The sequence below is a fragment of the Triturus cristatus genome, chromosome 2_1 (genome assembly GCF_964204655.1).
Source record: "Triturus cristatus chromosome 2_1, aTriCri1.1, whole genome shotgun sequence".
Classification (NCBI taxonomy): Eukaryota; Metazoa; Chordata; class Amphibia; order Caudata; family Salamandridae; genus Triturus; species Triturus cristatus.
Genome location: NC_140581.1, coordinates 766,277,279 through 766,294,834, shown reverse-complemented (window position 1 = coordinate 766,294,834; position 17,556 = coordinate 766,277,279). Strand labels below are relative to the sequence as shown.

Sequence of the window (17,556 nt, the reverse complement as noted above, 5' to 3'; positions counted from 1 at the left end):
TTGGTGCTTAATTTCTCTCCATGTTAAAGAACAGTAGATGTTTCAGCACCCAGGCTAATGTGCTCCTTAGCTAAACACATAAGGTCCCACAGGTAAGACCGATTGTATTGCAAATGTTTGTTCCTAATAGTTGTGAGATATGATAGTTTACATGGATTCCAAATGCTGTTTCTTATTTTTCAATTGGATTTGAAATAATCCAGTTGCATATCTATCGATTCGATTCTAATTTTTCATCGTTGATAAAGCCTATTCGTAGCAACAGTTCCATCATAAAGTAAAATAAGATAATTCAGACGAATAGGACACCATAAGGATTATTCTAACGATTTTCATGGCATTAAGGTATTAATTTCAAAACTAAGCATTTCACTCGGCAATACTGTGTTTACCTGAAGTTCTTCACATGGTCTTCCACACCTGCTAGGCGAATAGTGTGTTGTAATGCATTCAGGTATGTTAATGCTTGAGTAGATGAACCCCAGTTCACATCTGCAATAAACGTCAATATTGTTCAAAATGAATATAACTTTTACACATACACTAGATTACCATCAAGTGCTGTGAGCTTACTAAAGCATATCAACATATTACCATCACGGTTGATCGAGAAGGTTTTTTAAGCAAAGCATTTGTTGAGCATTAGCAATCTAAAGTTGGTTTAAAGATCATAGTCATCAGAGCAATGCTCTCAGCAGCAAATCAGAGGAAATTGTGGTTCTGAGGTAATGCAATAATTCAGGCTATTGTCAATCCTATATAAACTAGGGACTATTTACTGAAAGCACTCCTCTCATGTAAAGGGGTATAAAACAATGTGTCATGCATGCCCTGCTAATCAGAAATAAAATGTCACTTAGAATGATGGAACTAGTCAAACAATTTAAAAAAAAAAAAAATAATAAATAAGATGTACACCCTAATATCCAGTACCAATAAATAGGTTTGATAATAGAAAAGGAGCCTAAAAAATAAGCTCATTCTTATGTCCATGTTTTCTTCCTTTCTCAACAATTAGGACAGTCAACTAATTTCTCTGAATGGTGTATGGCCATACATACCAACATTTAGGAGAAGGTAAGGTGCAGAGTTAAAGAAAAAAAACAGTGGCATTCACTATCTCTTGTATAGAAGAGGAAGACATCCTGAATGACATATGCTTCATTTAACAAAATCAAGACAACACCTGTTGGACATGTCATATCCCAAGAACGACCTTGGGTAATGCTTCATCCCAACTAAAAGTGTCCAGTCTTGCATGCGTCACATTCATACTCTTTTTACTGTTTGCGGATTTCACATTTAACCTCTTGAAATTCATAGATAACATTTTAAACAGTCGTCTTAGATTGGCTTAATAAATCATGCTCTACAATTTATTTCAGGGGTGGCAGTTATGCAGGATCCCTCTGAGACAGCGAGAAAATCGAAGGATAAGACCAAGGAAACAGTTTTGCTACTGAAATACGGTCTCACCAATCTCACAAAAGTTAACATTGGTTTCATTTACCCGCACTGCGTGTACTGATCTGTTTTCAGAGTAAACTAAATGCAGAATCACCTTCGAGTTAAATAAACTCAGCAACCATCTGCCACCTTATCTTTCGAAAGTTGCATAATACATAATCAATATCCACTCATGTTTGCACACAAGTGTAAAATGAACAAACCTGGCTTCTTGTAGGTGACGTAAATGTATAATCCGATGACTATGACGTAAGTCAGTAGAGCTGCCCACCAGTTGATGACAAACATAACTCCACAACAAAGTAGAGCTCCAACTAAAGATACCCACATGTTGTAGTACTTAAAAGCTGGGCGCCAACCTAAAAAAGAATGCACAATATCAAAAACACATCTCAAAAATAGCAATCAGCCTTACTTGGTGAAAAGACTTTGCCAAATTTAACTGAAATTTAATCCAAACGACTGCAAACAAGTTACTGTAAGAGGAAGGTGATCAAGTTGAATGAAAAGATTCCTAGAAAAGTGTACACACGCTGGTTTGTTTTGGATACGTTAATCCCAGTGCACTCTTCACAGTTGGCTAAAAATGTGGTGCTCTTCCATTTCCAGCAAAACTTCACCCAATAATTAACAAGCTCTGGCAAAGCCAATAGGTGTGGTTTTTTGTTAGCTGAAGTGTTTTGTAATAATTGGAAAACTTTGCGTGTGTTTGGCTAGGACTATCCTAGAAAAAAACCTCATACCAAAGCAACAGCAATGAAGTTTGGAGTCGTGACCCTTCGCTGAACGGACTGCATTAGCAGAGCTGTACCCTCAAAGAACAGCATCAAGAGAAGGTATCAATATTAAAGTTTGTGTGGTCTGTGGTGGATTTAAAAGAATTACACAGCAAAATATTGAATACTACTTTCGATAAAGGCCCAGTAGGTTTGTTGCACTTTTAAGAAAGCCTAGGAGTGTGAATCTTTACTTTGTGAACCAAAACATCTATAAAACCAAAAATGTTATCCTGACAGCAAATAAATCAAGCAGGTATGCAAGTGATAGTATTAATAGTCTAAGTTATCCAAACAGCAAGCCGTTATGAAGCAAACAAGCCATTAATCAGCAACCACAATGCAGTCGTGTCACAAAGTAAGTACATAGAAAAACCGACACTGGCTTATGTCGAATCTGCAATGTAACAAAAGAACTGCTTGAATGCCTATCTGCAAAACCTAATAATGGGAACGCAAATGGGTTAATGTAGTCATCAAGGAAATGCCATAGTCTTTATGAGTAGACCATCTTAGCAATGGTAAAATATAAAAATACATTAAAGCCTCTGGCCAAAGCGTGTGACCAATGCCCACTCTCTAACTCACTATGTGCTTTTTTGAAGAATTAATGATATGAGGTCCTCCAAACATGCTACAGAGGTCTGTAGTCAGACCTAAAAATGATTTTCAAGTGGAGCACCACAAGGGTACTCTACAGCATCAAAAGGGATTAATCTTAGAAACACTCACGAGTATCAGAATAAATGTAGCTCATCAGCACACTTATGATTTACATTGAAACACAGGCAATCTGCTAAAATTAAAATGATTTGTGTGATTCGAATGTATTCTGCTATAAAACTATTATGTACTTTTCGTTTTTTGTTTTATGGGGAGAAAGAAAGAAAATACTAGTTGAACAATAAAAAACATTACACAATTACTTGTTTTACTCTATACATCTTTCATGAATCATGTCATAGTTCAAGGATTGATTTGTCATATCAAGAAATTGACGGAAAATATTGCTATCAACAATGAGATCATAAAACATAAAACCGAATAGCATGGTAAGCCGGCAGATGGTGAAAATTGTACTAAACTAGTTGTAGTATTCGGCAGATTATAAGGATTAATGAATTCTAATAGTTAACGCAATTCCAGAAGTTAATATTCTCAGTATAAGAGAACAGAACTGATGTTTAAAAATTAAGGTAAGGTGCAGAGTCTCGTCATGCTAGCGAGTTAAAACAACTTGAGTAATGTTGGTCCCGTAGTTCTTTCTAAATTCACTGAGTTCCCGATTAGAACTCAATAGTGGTATAATAAAAAGTGCATTATAAATTCTGACTAAGCCGACGGATTTTTTCAGTTGGAATGTTCTTTCTCTGGTAATACTTTCAGCATTGAATCTGGCCTCCTAGAAATTACACTCTAATGGTGCAAAAGAGGGGTGTGGGTTGTACATCAGAAAACAACAGCCAGTGAATTCATAGCGTGTTACCAAAATTAGACATGTCAATTTACCCAAGTAGACAGAGGTGTACAGTTTTTCAACAAGAGTGTACAGAATGGAAATTTAACAGTCCACGTAATATTCATGCCCTTCTTTCCCCAGGCAGGTTATTAATTGTCGACTGCAGTTCGTAAGTTCCTTAATTGCCAGATATATGCGTTTTACCAGCCTACAGGTCAGTTGATGATCTGTCCATTGCAAACATGGTATGTACCCCACTCCTAATGAAGCAAGGTAGCAGGACGTTTCTCGAATATTCAGCAAATAAGGGCATATACAGATGACATGCTTTACGACTAGACAATACCCGTAATCTCTACAGAATTTATATGATGGTACACTGTTCAGATGGATTCTGGTGTTGAGACAGGAGGTGGACCAGTAGGAATCCAATCTAACAGTTTGAGTCGGAGACATGCTTAGATAGTCCTGTGACGACGGAGGGAAGAATAGTAATAAGTTTGCTATGGACAGCTCTGACATGTGCACAATGTTTTTGCCAAATGAGGATTTTTAAATTTTTTTTTTAGTCAACAAGCTTTTACATTATTATGCTGTTCCTCCTTCAACAGTATCTACTTAAGAATTATAGAGTACGGTATGCCATTAGTTTGTATATATTTCGGTGGTTCCAATAGTTATTTCCAGATAATATTGAAGAAATCTGCCCCAGATTCCCTAAAAATATAAAAGCAATATTTTATTAATTAAAGATTGGCAATTGGTGGAAGACTGATTAAGCCGATTCAAACTTGTTTGGCTGGAGTGCTATTAGGCAAGCTAAACACAAACCTTATTGTTGTCAAAGGAATTTTTTCTAGTGCAATTTCTCACCATATTTATGAGCAATAAGTTATGGCAGGAATTGTTGCCCTACTCATCCTACATCAGGAAATTTTGTTTTTACCTTATTTGCTTCGATTTCCCTTTGGTCTCTGGGATAGCACCACAAAGGTGCTTGATCTCTTCTGACAAATAAGAAATGGTCAGGGGGTTCTCTACAGGGAACATTTGAGCGAGCCTTTAAAGGGAATCTACAATAGATGCAGTGCTCTCTATTGTAAGGGACATTGTTTGTGCAACTCAATTAGCTTTTATTTTACTGGTCATAGTGCTACATCATCTTAAATCATTTATAAAAATGTATTAAAGCATTTATATAAACCAAACCGATAAAAGATATACACAGCGTTTTCTATGTAAACAAAAATATTTAATCCATTAATAGGCCTTGTAAAATATTTAAGTATGTAGGTGCCTCGTGGTAAATAATAAAGAGTCCACCTTAAGGTAGTTACTTCAACGCATCAATCTCAACACATAAGGGAGATGTAACTTGTTTGAGTCTATCCCTAGGTTTGCTCTTCTAAGTGAATTCAAGAACTCCACAAATTGTAATGATTGACAGGTTTCGTCCCCTCCTGCCCTCCCATTAGGGCCTCCTTAGGATATGAAACAAGAACGCAAGACCTTTCTCATCACACAGCAAGGCGAAGGATCCCTTGGTCTGTGTAAAAGTGCTAAAATAAATCAGATAAGATGCTCACAAATGAGGGACTTGGCAATACTGGTGAATGAATCCTAGGGAACGTCATGGATCTCCCATACGTCGGAGTCTGGGGCAAAGAATAGCTCCAGTCCTACATCCGGTGCAGCCCCCCTCATTTGTTCAAGGAGTAGCAAAAGCAGCATCGCCTTGACTACACGGCCATTGTGTGGTGGAAGCATGCATGCAGTATAGCTAGCAGGGTACTTACTTTAAGCAGACAACCACCGGATGTGTATTCATCGTAGCCCTATAATTCTACCTACTGAGAGTAGCAAGCAGATTACCTGCAGTATTAAAAATATTTCCCTGCAACTCACTTTAAAGCAGAGTTTTAGAACAAGGAGGAACAAACAGCACTTCACCATGCTTCAAAGCCTTGTCCAAGCAACTGGTCACTTCCTTTTTCTTTAAGGATATGTAAACTAATGAGAACATTATACACACGTCAACTAGGTCATTGTGTTATGTTACAAAATCATTTTTTATTCTAGCTGTTCTATTAGCTACTTTGCATATTCCACTGGTCGAAAATGAATTGCCAAATAAGGGATCAATAATTGAATTCTCTCAAATATTTAAATATAGGCAGGTGTCAGTCTTACTCTTTTATCTCCAGTCTCGTTTCGACTAATAAACTGATTTACCAATGTAATCACAATAACGTATAGTTTACCCGTCGGTGTAGTTTTGCAGCTTGAAGACTTTTCTGGATTCACTATGCTGTGCATTATTCCGCCATCTAGTGGTTGGGTCTGGAATTGTAGTCTTTTTTTTCTTGGCCTGGTGGGCGTCGACATACCAGCATTTGGGGTCCTTCTGTGACGTCGACGTGCTTCCTCCGGAAGCTCCTACCTTTGGGCGCCATCTTCGGATTCTTTTTTTTTTTATTGCCCGTTCTAGTTTCCCTTTCTTTATTCCTCCTGTGTCATCTTCTTGGCGGAGGCGGGTGGGTTTGCTTGTGAATCCAGAAAAGTCTTCAAGCTGCAAAACTACACCAACAGGTAAGAAACTATACGTTTTGCTGCATGAATCTTTTCTGGATTAGTTATGCTGTGCATAGACTTTGTAGCGGTCTTGAGGTGGCTGGGTGGAAGATGGACGCTGGTTTGTGAACATATGTTATAAGACCTTCTGTCCTACTTGTGCTTCTTTGTTCATCTGAAAGTCCACGCAGTAGTGCTTTGTGAACATGTGCACAGACGATCATGTTGCCGCTTGGCAAATGTCCTGCATAGGTGCGTTTGCTAGGAAAGCCACTGTTGCTCCTTTTCCTTGTTGAGTGAGCGTGCGGCGCTCCTTGCAAGGTTTGACCTGACTGATTGTGGCACAACTGTATGACTTGTGCGATCCATCTCGCAATGGTATTCTTTGTGACTGGTCGTCCCAGAAAACTATTTGCAAATGAAACAAAGAACTGCTTCGTTTTCCTGCATTCCTTTGTTCTCTCAATGTAGTACGACTGCCCTTCTGGCGTCCAGGGTGTGCAATGCTCTTTCTGCTGGAGTTTTTGGGTTTTGGAAAAAACTTGGTATTTGCACTGTTTAGGTAATGTTGAACTTAGATACCACCTTTGGCATAACATTCGGATCTGTTCTCATGACGATTCTGTCATTATGTTTTCCGAAGTAGGGCTCTTGTAGTGTTAGAGCCTACAATTCACTTACTCTACGTAGTGATATTATTGCCACTAAAAACGCTGTCTTCAGCGTGAGCATCTGTAAAGATACTTTGTGGATTGGCTCGAATGGCGCATCATTTGTGCAAGTACCACGTTGAGGTTCCATGAGGGTGGTGGCACCCTCTTTGGAGGTGCTATACTCTTTGCTCCTTCCATGAATCTCTTGACCACTTGTGATGTGAAGAAACTCTTTCCGGTTTCTCCCCTTGTGTAAGCTACGATTTCTGCCAAGTGTACCCTTATAGATGCGTAGCTTAGTTTCTCCTGTAGCAAATATGTCAAATATTTTAGTACTGTGGATTCCCTTGTGATCTTTCTTGAAAGTTTCCTTAAGGCAACAAAGTGAGAAACGTTTCCATTTTGCTGTGTAACACATTTTTGTTGTAGGTCTTCTCGCCTCCGAGTACTGACATTATGCTCTCCGGTAGTCTGAGGAGAGAATTCTACGTCCTCCGGAGCAACGCTGCCAGGCTTAGGCTCTCTGGTTCTGGGTGTAGCACCTTTCCGTTTTGCAGAGTTAGGAGGTCCTTCCTGTTGGGGAACTCGTGCCTTGTGACATTTCCATTATCTGTGAGAACCAGGTTTGCCTAGCCCACCGTGGTGCTATGAGGATCAGTGTCATGCGGCTGAGCCTGCACTTGAGTACCCTGTGTAGCAGTGGTATCGGGGGGGGGGGGGGGGGGAGGGGGTGAAGCGTAAGCAAATGTCCCTGACCAGTCTATCCATAGTGCATTCCGTAGGGACTGTGCGCATGGTTGTCTGGATGCAAAGTGTTGGCATTTTGGGGTGTCGCAAATAGGTTGATTTGAGGAGTCCCCCATTTTTTGAAGAGTTTCAGAATCTGATTGATTCATCTCCCATTCGTGGGACGCCAATGTTTGTCTGCTCAGTCTGTCTGCTTCTACATTGTCCTTCCCTGGAAGATGAATTGCTACCAAGTCTATGTTCCTTGGGATAGCCCATCTCCATAGCTCCTGGGCTAGGGTTGACAGTGTTAAGGATTGTGTTCCTCCTTGTTTGTTGATGTAAAACATTGTGGTTGTATTGTCTGTTTGAATCAAAACCCTCTTTCTGTAAAGCTCCTTCTGAAAGGCTAGGAACACTGTTTTTAAGTCCAGGAAGTTGATGTGCTTTGTTGCATCCTGTTGTGTCCATAAACCCCTCACTTGAGGTTGTTCATGTGCGCTCCCCGCCCCAGTTGGGAAGCGTCTGTTGTAATGTTCACTGTAGGAGTTGGTTGTGTGAAAGGTCTCCCCTGTGTAATGTTCTTCCTGTTCCACCATGTAATCTCCTGAAGAACTGTTTGAGTGACAACCACTAGATCCTCCCAACTCCCTGTTGCCTGCGACCATTGTTGTTGAATCCATTCCTGGAATGATCTCATGTGCAGTCGAATGTTTGGGACTCGATGAATGCATGAAGCAATCATCCCTAGCAGTTTCCCCACTGTCCTCACTGTCAGAGCTTGCCTCTTGCGGTATAGATGCATCTCCTTCAGTATTGCTACTGTCCTCTTTGTGCTCGGGAACACCTTCCCTAATGTTGTCCATTTCTGCCCCTAAGAATCTTTACCTGCTCTGGTGTAATTGATGACTTTCCCAAAGTATTGAGAAAGCGAGCTGGAACAAAGTCTCTATGACCCTTTGTATGTGCTGTTTGCAAAGGTTGTATGTGCTTGCTCTTACTAACCAGTCATCTAGGTATGGATAAAAACAGGGATTCCCTTCCTTCTTAGGTGGGCTGCTACTGCTGCTAGACATTTTGTGAACACTCTTGGTGCCGACTTGACTCCGAACGCTAGCACCGTGAATTGGCAGTGCATTTTGTTGATTACGAATCGGAGTAGGTTTTGTGCATGTAAGCGTCCTTTAGATCTATAGTTGCTATGTAGTCCCCTACCTGTATCCGGGGTATTACTTCCTGTAAGGGTGTCATTTTGAATTTGAGTCTTTATGAACTTGTTTAGGAACCTTAAGTCTAATATAGGTCTTAATGTTCCGTCCACCGTTTGTATGACGAAGTACGTTGAATAGACACCCTTGTTCTTTTCCTTGTAAGGCACCCTCTCTATGGTCCTTTTGTGTTGTGCTTCTTCGAGCAAATGATACAGTTCTCTTTTTGAATGAACCTTGTCCTTTGGTTTTCTGCATGGCGGTTGTTTTGCCAGTTCCATGCAGTAGCCGTATCGTATTACGTTTAATATCCATTTGTCGGATGTAATCCTCTTCCACTCCTGGAAGAAGTTTCCTATTCTGCTTCCCACTGGTGTTGCATGTTGGAGGTATTCCTTGTTGTTTGGGACCTGATGTTTTTGTATGCATTTGTTGTTGCGCCCTCCGAGATCTTTCTAAAGTGTGCGCCAAGCTTGTAGTGCAGTCACTTGGAGGTGGGTTGGTGTCCCCCTCTTTGCTGTTGGCCTCTTCGAGTGCGCACTCCAAAGGATTGCCTCCCCTGTTGGTATTGCCAAGCTTGTGGTTGTTGACCTGGTTGTTGACCCTGGTTCCCTCGATGGTAACCAGGTTGAAAGGTCAGGTGTGAGGCTGCTGTTACCCCTGCCTGCTGGTCTCCCGGAAGGTGTCCCCCTACGCATCCCTCTGAATTGTATAGCCCCCATGGACCTTGCAGGTTCATTTTCTTTCTTCAGCTGAATTAGCTTGTTGTCCACAGCTGTTCTGAACAGTTCTCCATTGAACGGGGTGTTCAAGATGATACTCTGAACCTCTGGTTTGAACCCTGAGATTCTTCTCTCCCTAACCCCGATCATCATTTGCCTGCTTGATGTCTCAGCAGCATCTAGGGCTGATTTCAAACATGTATTGGCCATGTTCTTCCCCTCTTCCACCAAGTGTCTTGCCTTTCTCGGGAACTGGTCTGGAAGATTCTTGAGCAGTTCGCCTACCTCCTCCCAGTGCTGGTATGCATGCCTATTGATCAATGTGTTAGAGTTCGCTATGCGCCACTGAACAGCGGCACTTCGTTCTATCTTCCTTCCTGTGAGATCCATCCTTTTGCTCTCCTTGTCTGGTGGTGGGCCCAGGCAATCCTTTGGAGGGCCTTCTTTCTGGCTGTGGAAGCTATTATAGAGTCAGCAGGCACTGAACCTCTGATGTACATTGGGTCTTTGGAGGTGTGCTTGTATTTTTTCTCACCCCTCTGTGTTACTGCCTTGCATGTGGCAGGTTCCTTAAAGGCTTCCTTTCCCTGGTCCAGCATACGTGGAAGCATGGACAGGAATTGGCTTCTTGTCTGTGTGGGCAGCAAGGTTTCTAGGAGAAAGCAGGACTTTGGCTTTTCCTCCTCTAGCTGTAATCCATAGGTGTCTAGGTGTCAGCAGCCTTCTTTATTACTTGATTGTACATCCAGATGTCGTCGGGGTTGAGGGCCTCGAAGGGTATGCATCTACCCCCTTCTTCTGGGGAGTCTGCGTCGAGATCATGCCACTGCAGGTCTTGTGTTTCAGAGGTCACTGAACCGTGATAGGTTTGGTCCTCTTCTCCCTCGGCTTCAAAGTAGTATTCTTCTCCCGCCTCTTCGTCAGCTGGCTCTGGGATTGTAGGAACCTGTAGTTCGAGGTCTCTTTCGAGTAGTGTGGAGATTTGGTGGGATCTTGAATTGCCTCATTGTCTCGTCGAAATCTCTAGTGCGCTGCAACATACTTGCCATTTCGGCTTCGAGCCTCTTCTTTTTCTTCTCGAGCTCCGAGGCTTGTGCTTCGGCATGGAGATTGTCGGGCTCTCTTGACGCTTGTCGACATTGAAGTCGAAGCTTGCTTCACCCTCTCTTTCTTCGACATTGAGGAGTCTCTTGTGACTGCTCTTTGACGACTTCGTCTTATCAAGGGTTTTCGCAGTCAGGGAGTCCTTGTCAAAGGGACCGACGGACTGTTTGTCCTTGTACGAGCTTGCGGTCGCCAAATGTTGCGACACCGGGGCTGTTTTGGAGGACTTAGATTAACTCTTTCGGGGCTCGGTCGACTGTTTCGGGTTCGCTGTCTCCCTTACCTCCTTCGGAGTTTTTTTCGGTGTCGACGACTTGGACGTGCGCGTCCTCCTCGCCCTCGGGCCCTTCGGCGACGTTGTCCTCTTCCTCGCTGGAGAGGCCGAGGTCTCGAAGCGATGGTGGTGGTCCTTGACCCTGCATGTTGTGATTCGCTCTTCTTTGCCTTTCCCTCACCCTCAAGGTCTTCGGGGTGAATGCAGAGCACGCGTAGCAATCTTTGGAGCAGTGGTCGAGCGGCAGGCAAAGGTTACAGACCGGGTGCTGGTCCTTCTATGCGTACTTGTGGTGGCAATTGTCGCAGAACTTGAATGGTGTCTTGTCCATTACAGCGCCCAGGGAGCCCCCTGTGTGCGCATTCTCCATCAGACGATTCGGTGGTTTTTTCCCTTCTCTGCATCCCGGTTTACCACCTCGAAGGCCGATAAGTTGTTTTCCTGTTCTTCTAGCTGATTTTCGTGGATTCTTCTCTCCAAAGTTCTGGAGCTCCTTCCATCTCGATCCAGATCCAACGGCGGCAAAAAATAATCTGAAGATGGTGACCAAAGGTGGGAGCTTCCAGAGGCAGCACGTCGACGCCACAGAAGAACACCAAATGGTGGTATGTCGATGCCCACCAGGCCACAAAAAAAAAAAAAAACCACTACAATTTCTGACCCAACCACTAGATGGCGGAATAATGGACAGCATAGTGAATCCAAAAGATATTCATGCTGCAAAACTATTTTACCTACTTAGATCTGCAACTGAACTGCATATGCAGGGAAGCTGGTAAAATTGAACTTACCCTTTACAGTTTCAGAAATGCAGGAGACCTAGCAAACGTGGCAGTTAAAACAGTTTTTCCTAAGTTTGTGTGATTCAGATGGCAGACTGATGGCATGGGGAAGGGGTGGTACAGAGAGGTTAGCTACCCTGAAGAGTTTGAAGATGTTGGAAATAGATCGAACACACTTTTGCATGGTACACAGCAGGGGTGACAAACCGTGGATCACAAGGACCAGAGCCATACCAGAATTTGTAGGGATACACTTGTAAACATCCAATTTAAATGTTAAACCATTTACAGCAAAAAGTGACCCTAGAAATGTAAATTGTTCTTGCCTCTTATGAACCAACACTGAACATCAGATGCAATAAGAATAGGTGGTTGTGTCTGCACAGCTGTATCGTCAGACAAATGTCTATTTAACATTCTTAAGGTTCATACAATAAGCGAACAGCTAACTGACCCAATCAGAATGCTTCAATACTATGCTTGTAAAAATGACCTAAAATGATGAGACATACAATGTGTAAATTGTAGAACTGCAAAAAGCTGTAGTTCAGAATCTCAATCCACACAAACGTCACTGCATGTTATTCATGGTTACAATAACTAAAACGAACAGTCCTGATATTATTTAGCCGTTAGGAAATTTGTTATGACGAGGCAAAATGAGTTAGTGTTTACATGCAATCGCAATCACTACACTTATTACTTCACGTTACTTTGCTAAAACAAATGACCCTCAAAGAACAGAAACTTCTTACCTGGGGACTTGGCAAGCGATGCATGGAACACAGAGAAATTAATTAAGGCGTAAGAAGCCAAGAAGAAGTTTGAAATTATCGGAGCTATTACATTCAATTCCGCTGAAAGAAAAATTACAACCGTTGAGGGCACTGTGACTCAAACTCATTTTCAATATTAGAGATTGTAAACACACTAATAATTTGAATTACTTGATGATTTGTTTAGAAAAACAAATATTGCTTGCATTGGTCAAAACATTTAACCATAGGATGCATTTAACACAGGTGGTGATGCTTCACTTTGGTGTGTGAGAATTTTTGTATTTTTTAATTAAAGATTACTCACTAAGGGCCTGAATATGATGGCGGTTTGCGAGCGTTTGATCGCCATCTTGTCAGGAACGGGACCACCCAACTAGCTGTCAGTGGTCCCGCTATTAGGATTAGTATGCAACTGCCTTAATTGCGGTCTCAATCTGCATATTTTGTATTGCAGTGTATGCTGCCGGCTGCAGCACACGCCGCAGTCCAAAATAAACACATTGCACATATCTCTTTACTATGCCTGCCACATGGTGCAGGGATATGAAGGGGGGCACCAAAGGTGTTCTCCCAGGGCCCATATCGGAGGGCGAGGGGCAAGTGTGGCCTACTACGGCCCACAAGTTACTTCCCGCCTGCCTTTTTATGGCAGGTTACCGCCATGAAATGGCTGGCGGAAAGGGACATTGTTATCCCTACGGGAGTGCCTGAGAAGGCACCGCCGCTGTTGTAGGGATTACAGTCCCTCCGACGCACTGATGTGCTACTTGAGCCTGTCAGATGCGTGGCGGTCAGTCTCTCTGCAAGCCCTCCATCCGTCAACCATCATAATGCAGAAGGCGGTCATGCAGGGTCCGATGGCGCTGGGGCCCCCACCGACGGCAGCGGTCCCACCGCCATCATAATAAGGCCCCAAATATTTTTAGGACAAGTTAATGATACTCATCCGTAATTTGTGTTGAAACATGTGTTGTTTATAACCTGTAGCATTGAAAAAAAAATTGTATTCATGTACGTCTTGAGTATTCTAGTAAATAAGAAATATTGTAGAAATCTAGTTATAATTTGGTAAAAATGAGTTAAAACTTCATTAAAAAAAAAAAAAAAAAAGTCAGGATTTTGCATACCACTAAGCAGCATCCGGTCCTTAAATACATCTAAACAACTATGCTCAGACTATTGATTTTGATCCCAGCAAGGAACTATACCAGTGGCCTATGCAATATGGTCTAATTGTCTAAAGCCTACAGACCGCACAGCAATCACTTTTGCTTTATTGCTATTTCCAAAAGTATATTTCTGGACTCTACAATAAATATTTTAGCAGGAAATTTATCAATGACATTTCACTATAGCATACTTTCTCTTCCTTACTAAATCCAGGATTGAATTCCTCCAGTACTTCTTAAAGAGGTTACGATAGTTGCAAGTGATGTTTGGCCACTCTCACCAAGCCCATACTCAAACATAGAAGCATTCTAGAAGACGCATGAAATTGTGTAATGCACAAGTGTAGTGAAAAGGGGTCAAGTATTCACATAGGGGAGAGGGCGAATGGGGTAAAAAAATAACTGAGGTTTGAGTGGTGGAAATGGCAGGGAAAGGCAACATAGCACCTCTGCTTTCACATTTAAAGGGTATGAACTGCACTGTGCAAAGGTGGCCAGTTTCCTAGCCTTGTATATGCAAAAGAGGGACTCAAATGTACCAGTAGATCCACATTGTATTAAAGGATATCCCCCCTCCTCTCTGTATGACAGGAGCCCTAATCTGACATAAGTCTCCACTGATGTTTTCACATCTCCTTGCCATCATTGCTTAATAAACGGGATCAATTTGTTAGCAATTAAACATAATATCCATCTAGCACAGAGCATAAGCAAAGTGTAAATGTATGAGTGGAGTAAAAAGAGTACCAGACAATATACTTCATCTAGATCTTCACTGTGCTATTAAAAAAAACATACTTACTAGGACATTGGTAATTCTATTGACATTTTATCAACATTTTAGCTGTGGTCATTTACACTTCAATGCCTATAATGTGATCAAGGTTTCCTTTAAACAAATTTGATGTTGTAAACTGAAAGTTGATTTGATGTTGTAAATTACTAACCGATTAAAATAAATCCTAGTGCAATGAAAAATGTTAGAAGATAACCACGTAGAGGCTCATTGTTCTTCCCGTATCCTTTTCCAAAACCCTGGATCCCAGGGTATATGTTGTCTTTGCACAATGCCTATAGAAGAAAAGAAAAGGTGCGTTTTACATCTCTATTTACATTTTAATTTGGGTCATTCATCATTTCAACTAGGGAGGAATTTCTAGCAACATTTAACAGAAGAGAGAATATAAAGATGACAGTAACCTCAAAATATGACTCCCATTATTCTACAACACTCCTGTAATGGTGGACAGAGGACTCATTTTTTTACTTAACTTAAAATGTAGTTATGCAAAGACCAACTTTCAAACCTGCTGCTATAGTTATAGGCTTGCTGTTTATATAGCCAGCAGTTTAAATCTATACAAATAAATAGTCCACAACATTACACCTACTACACATCTGATGTACTTTGTTTCATAGTGTACTTAAATTATATTGCATCATACCAAAGAAAGAAATATTTATGAAGTGCTACTACGACCTGAAAAGTTATCCTGGTGCTAGTACAACAAATACCTTGGGTAAAGCTCAATCACTGGATCACATTAGATAGGAAATAGCCAGGTCTCAAAGACTTTTTGAAAGTCTTGAAGTTTGGGCACGCTCTCAGTGAGAATGATAAATTGTTCCAATATTGTCCTGCTCGAACTGAAAAGGCAAAACCACCTGGTCTCACATGGATGCTCAATACTAAACAGGACTTATCAAAAACTATTAAAACCTCATTTTATAATGTATGTGTCAGGAGAAAGTAGCAAGACAATGTTTTTGATTTAGAAATCTCAGAGACATGGGGGTCTTAGAGATACCTCAGTTTCATTTAGTTAATTCTCCGCTCGTTTACTACTTGAATTTACTACCTAATAAAGTGGCCAACATAACCAAGTCAATGTTTTAATGTCACTCAAAGTAAGACAGGGGTTGTGTAGAAAGCTCTGCAAAGGGATGGATAGGAAGATGGTGGATAGGTAGGAAGGAAGATGGCGGATTGATTTCGCGCTACAGGTCATCTCCGGCTGCTGTCCCCACGGGCTCCAGGGAGAGTCGCCGATAACCGCCCACTCCCTCCAGAACAGATGGTTAAATAAAACCACAGCAACAACAATTCTATGGCAGTGTTACGACATCGAACTAAACTTGAAAGCTGATGCTAAGTGAGCAGTGGTAGTGAGATCAGAGAGCTGATGTGCCGGATTGGGCGGCTTCAAAACGCAATCTACGTGGGCAGAGCGGCACGGTGGTTTTCGTTAAGGCTACCGCGGCCGTCGCTTTCCGAATGCAGGAATCCCTTTGCTTGCACGTAGTAACAAACCCGGAGACAGCGGCCTTGTTGGAGACTGTGCAGGGGGTTCAATAGCCCCGCAGCGGTCCACAAGGGGATGCGGCTGTACGGAAGCACTCAGCGAGGCTAGACCAGCCTTGGGGGTACAGCGCAACGGAGGAGGCGGCGGTGATGGGTCTACGGAGGTGCTAGCGGATCTGGAGATGGCGCCTAGTACAGGCTCAAATACCTGCTCTCAACTGGGGAAACCAATTCTTCGTTTGCTACGTTCCGGTAGAGCTGCAGACCTGCTCTGGTCCTGTGGCTGAGACTGCCATTCCGGGTCTTGAAATGGCAGAGGTGCTCAATGCCGCCGTACAGGAGGGCTGGGAGGACGAGGAAAGACAGGCGATTTGCTCAGTTATGCTATCATCGTCCCCTGCCCCGGATTGTAAGGAGACCGGCAAAGAAGCAGAGCAGCTGGTCAAACCTCAAGGGATCCGTGCTAGCAGTACAAAACACATGATGGGAAAGAAGAAAGATACTCGTGAAGATAAAGAGACAGGTAGTGAAATGGCAACCGGATCGGTCCTTGATATTTCCGAATTTAGTGTATTGGCCTCAGAGGATATGTTGAAACAGTTGCAAAAGGGTCTGCCAGATACAGACGCAGGGTGCGGAGATGGTTTAATTAATACTGCAGTTGAAGAAACGGAACGGGTTCACGGTCCCACAGATATTGGGATTGATGGAAAAAATGCTGAGCGGTCATTGGACATGGAACAGTCTAACCCAGCCCAAAGTGTGGGAAATACTCAAATGAGGTTTCAGGTAGGGGGTGCAGATCAGCAGAGATTTCAGATAAGCTGCATGGGAGAGGCTGAGGAGCTTCGGAATCTGAAAATCAACGCCCCAGTAGGGGTGAAAGGGGCAAAAGCGAAAGGCCCTAAAACCACTAGAGCTGGTAAAGGTCACGGTGGTGGAGTGAAGCCCCAATTTACGGATGCACTTGGTCGGCTGAAGAAGTCAATGGCAAGCAGTTCTAAAGCCGGACCAGGGGCGAGTCCTTTGCGTAAATAGGTGGCCTCCAAGGGCAAAGTTAAGGCCGATATCTCTAGGCTAACACTGGTGATATGGGAGCAGCAGTGGCAGTAATTGGAGCCGGAAGCAAAGGTGAACTATCAGCATCTGTGCTAACTCGTGGCTCCTTCTCAATACAACATGATGGCTCCGAAGGGGGCGGTGTGGCATCTGAAGCTCGAAGTATTGATTTTCACATCTCCTCTGACCGATCCTTGGCTGGGTCTCTCAGATTGATGGTAACATCTATACCCATGGTCTCTTTAACATCCTCGGATCTAGCCTGTTGTTCAGCTTGTACAGTATCTGTATCGGTCCCAATGGAATTGGGAGCCTCCACAAAGGGTATGCAACTTAATGACTGAGGAGCAATCGTTGGCTGCCATTTTGCAGGCATTAACTACCCAGAGAGCGAAGGCTCAAAAATACTACATGCAGGCTAAAACGGACAGTAGAGAAATTAGGCAAGCATCACATGTCACTGCTAAGGTTACGCAACTTTCGTCTGAAGTCCTCGATCTCCAGG

At 42.5% G+C, this 17,556-nt stretch overlaps 1 protein-coding gene across 1 annotated transcript in view; it reads right to left on the bottom strand.

The window, feature by feature from the left end:
- SLC12A2 (solute carrier family 12 member 2) overlaps positions 1-17,556 on the bottom strand; it is a 345,212-nt gene that overhangs the window by 135,861 nt on the left and 191,795 nt on the right. Inside the window, exons 12-15 of the mRNA XM_085632709.1 lie at positions 14,638-14,761; positions 12,498-12,599; positions 1,671-1,826; positions 393-492 (exon numbers count right to left, since the gene is read on the bottom strand). Of these exons, the coding sequence (XP_085488835.1) occupies positions 393-492; positions 1,671-1,826; positions 12,498-12,599; positions 14,638-14,761 (482 nt within the window). The remainder of the gene's footprint in view (positions 1-392; positions 493-1,670; positions 1,827-12,497; positions 12,600-14,637; positions 14,762-17,556) is intronic.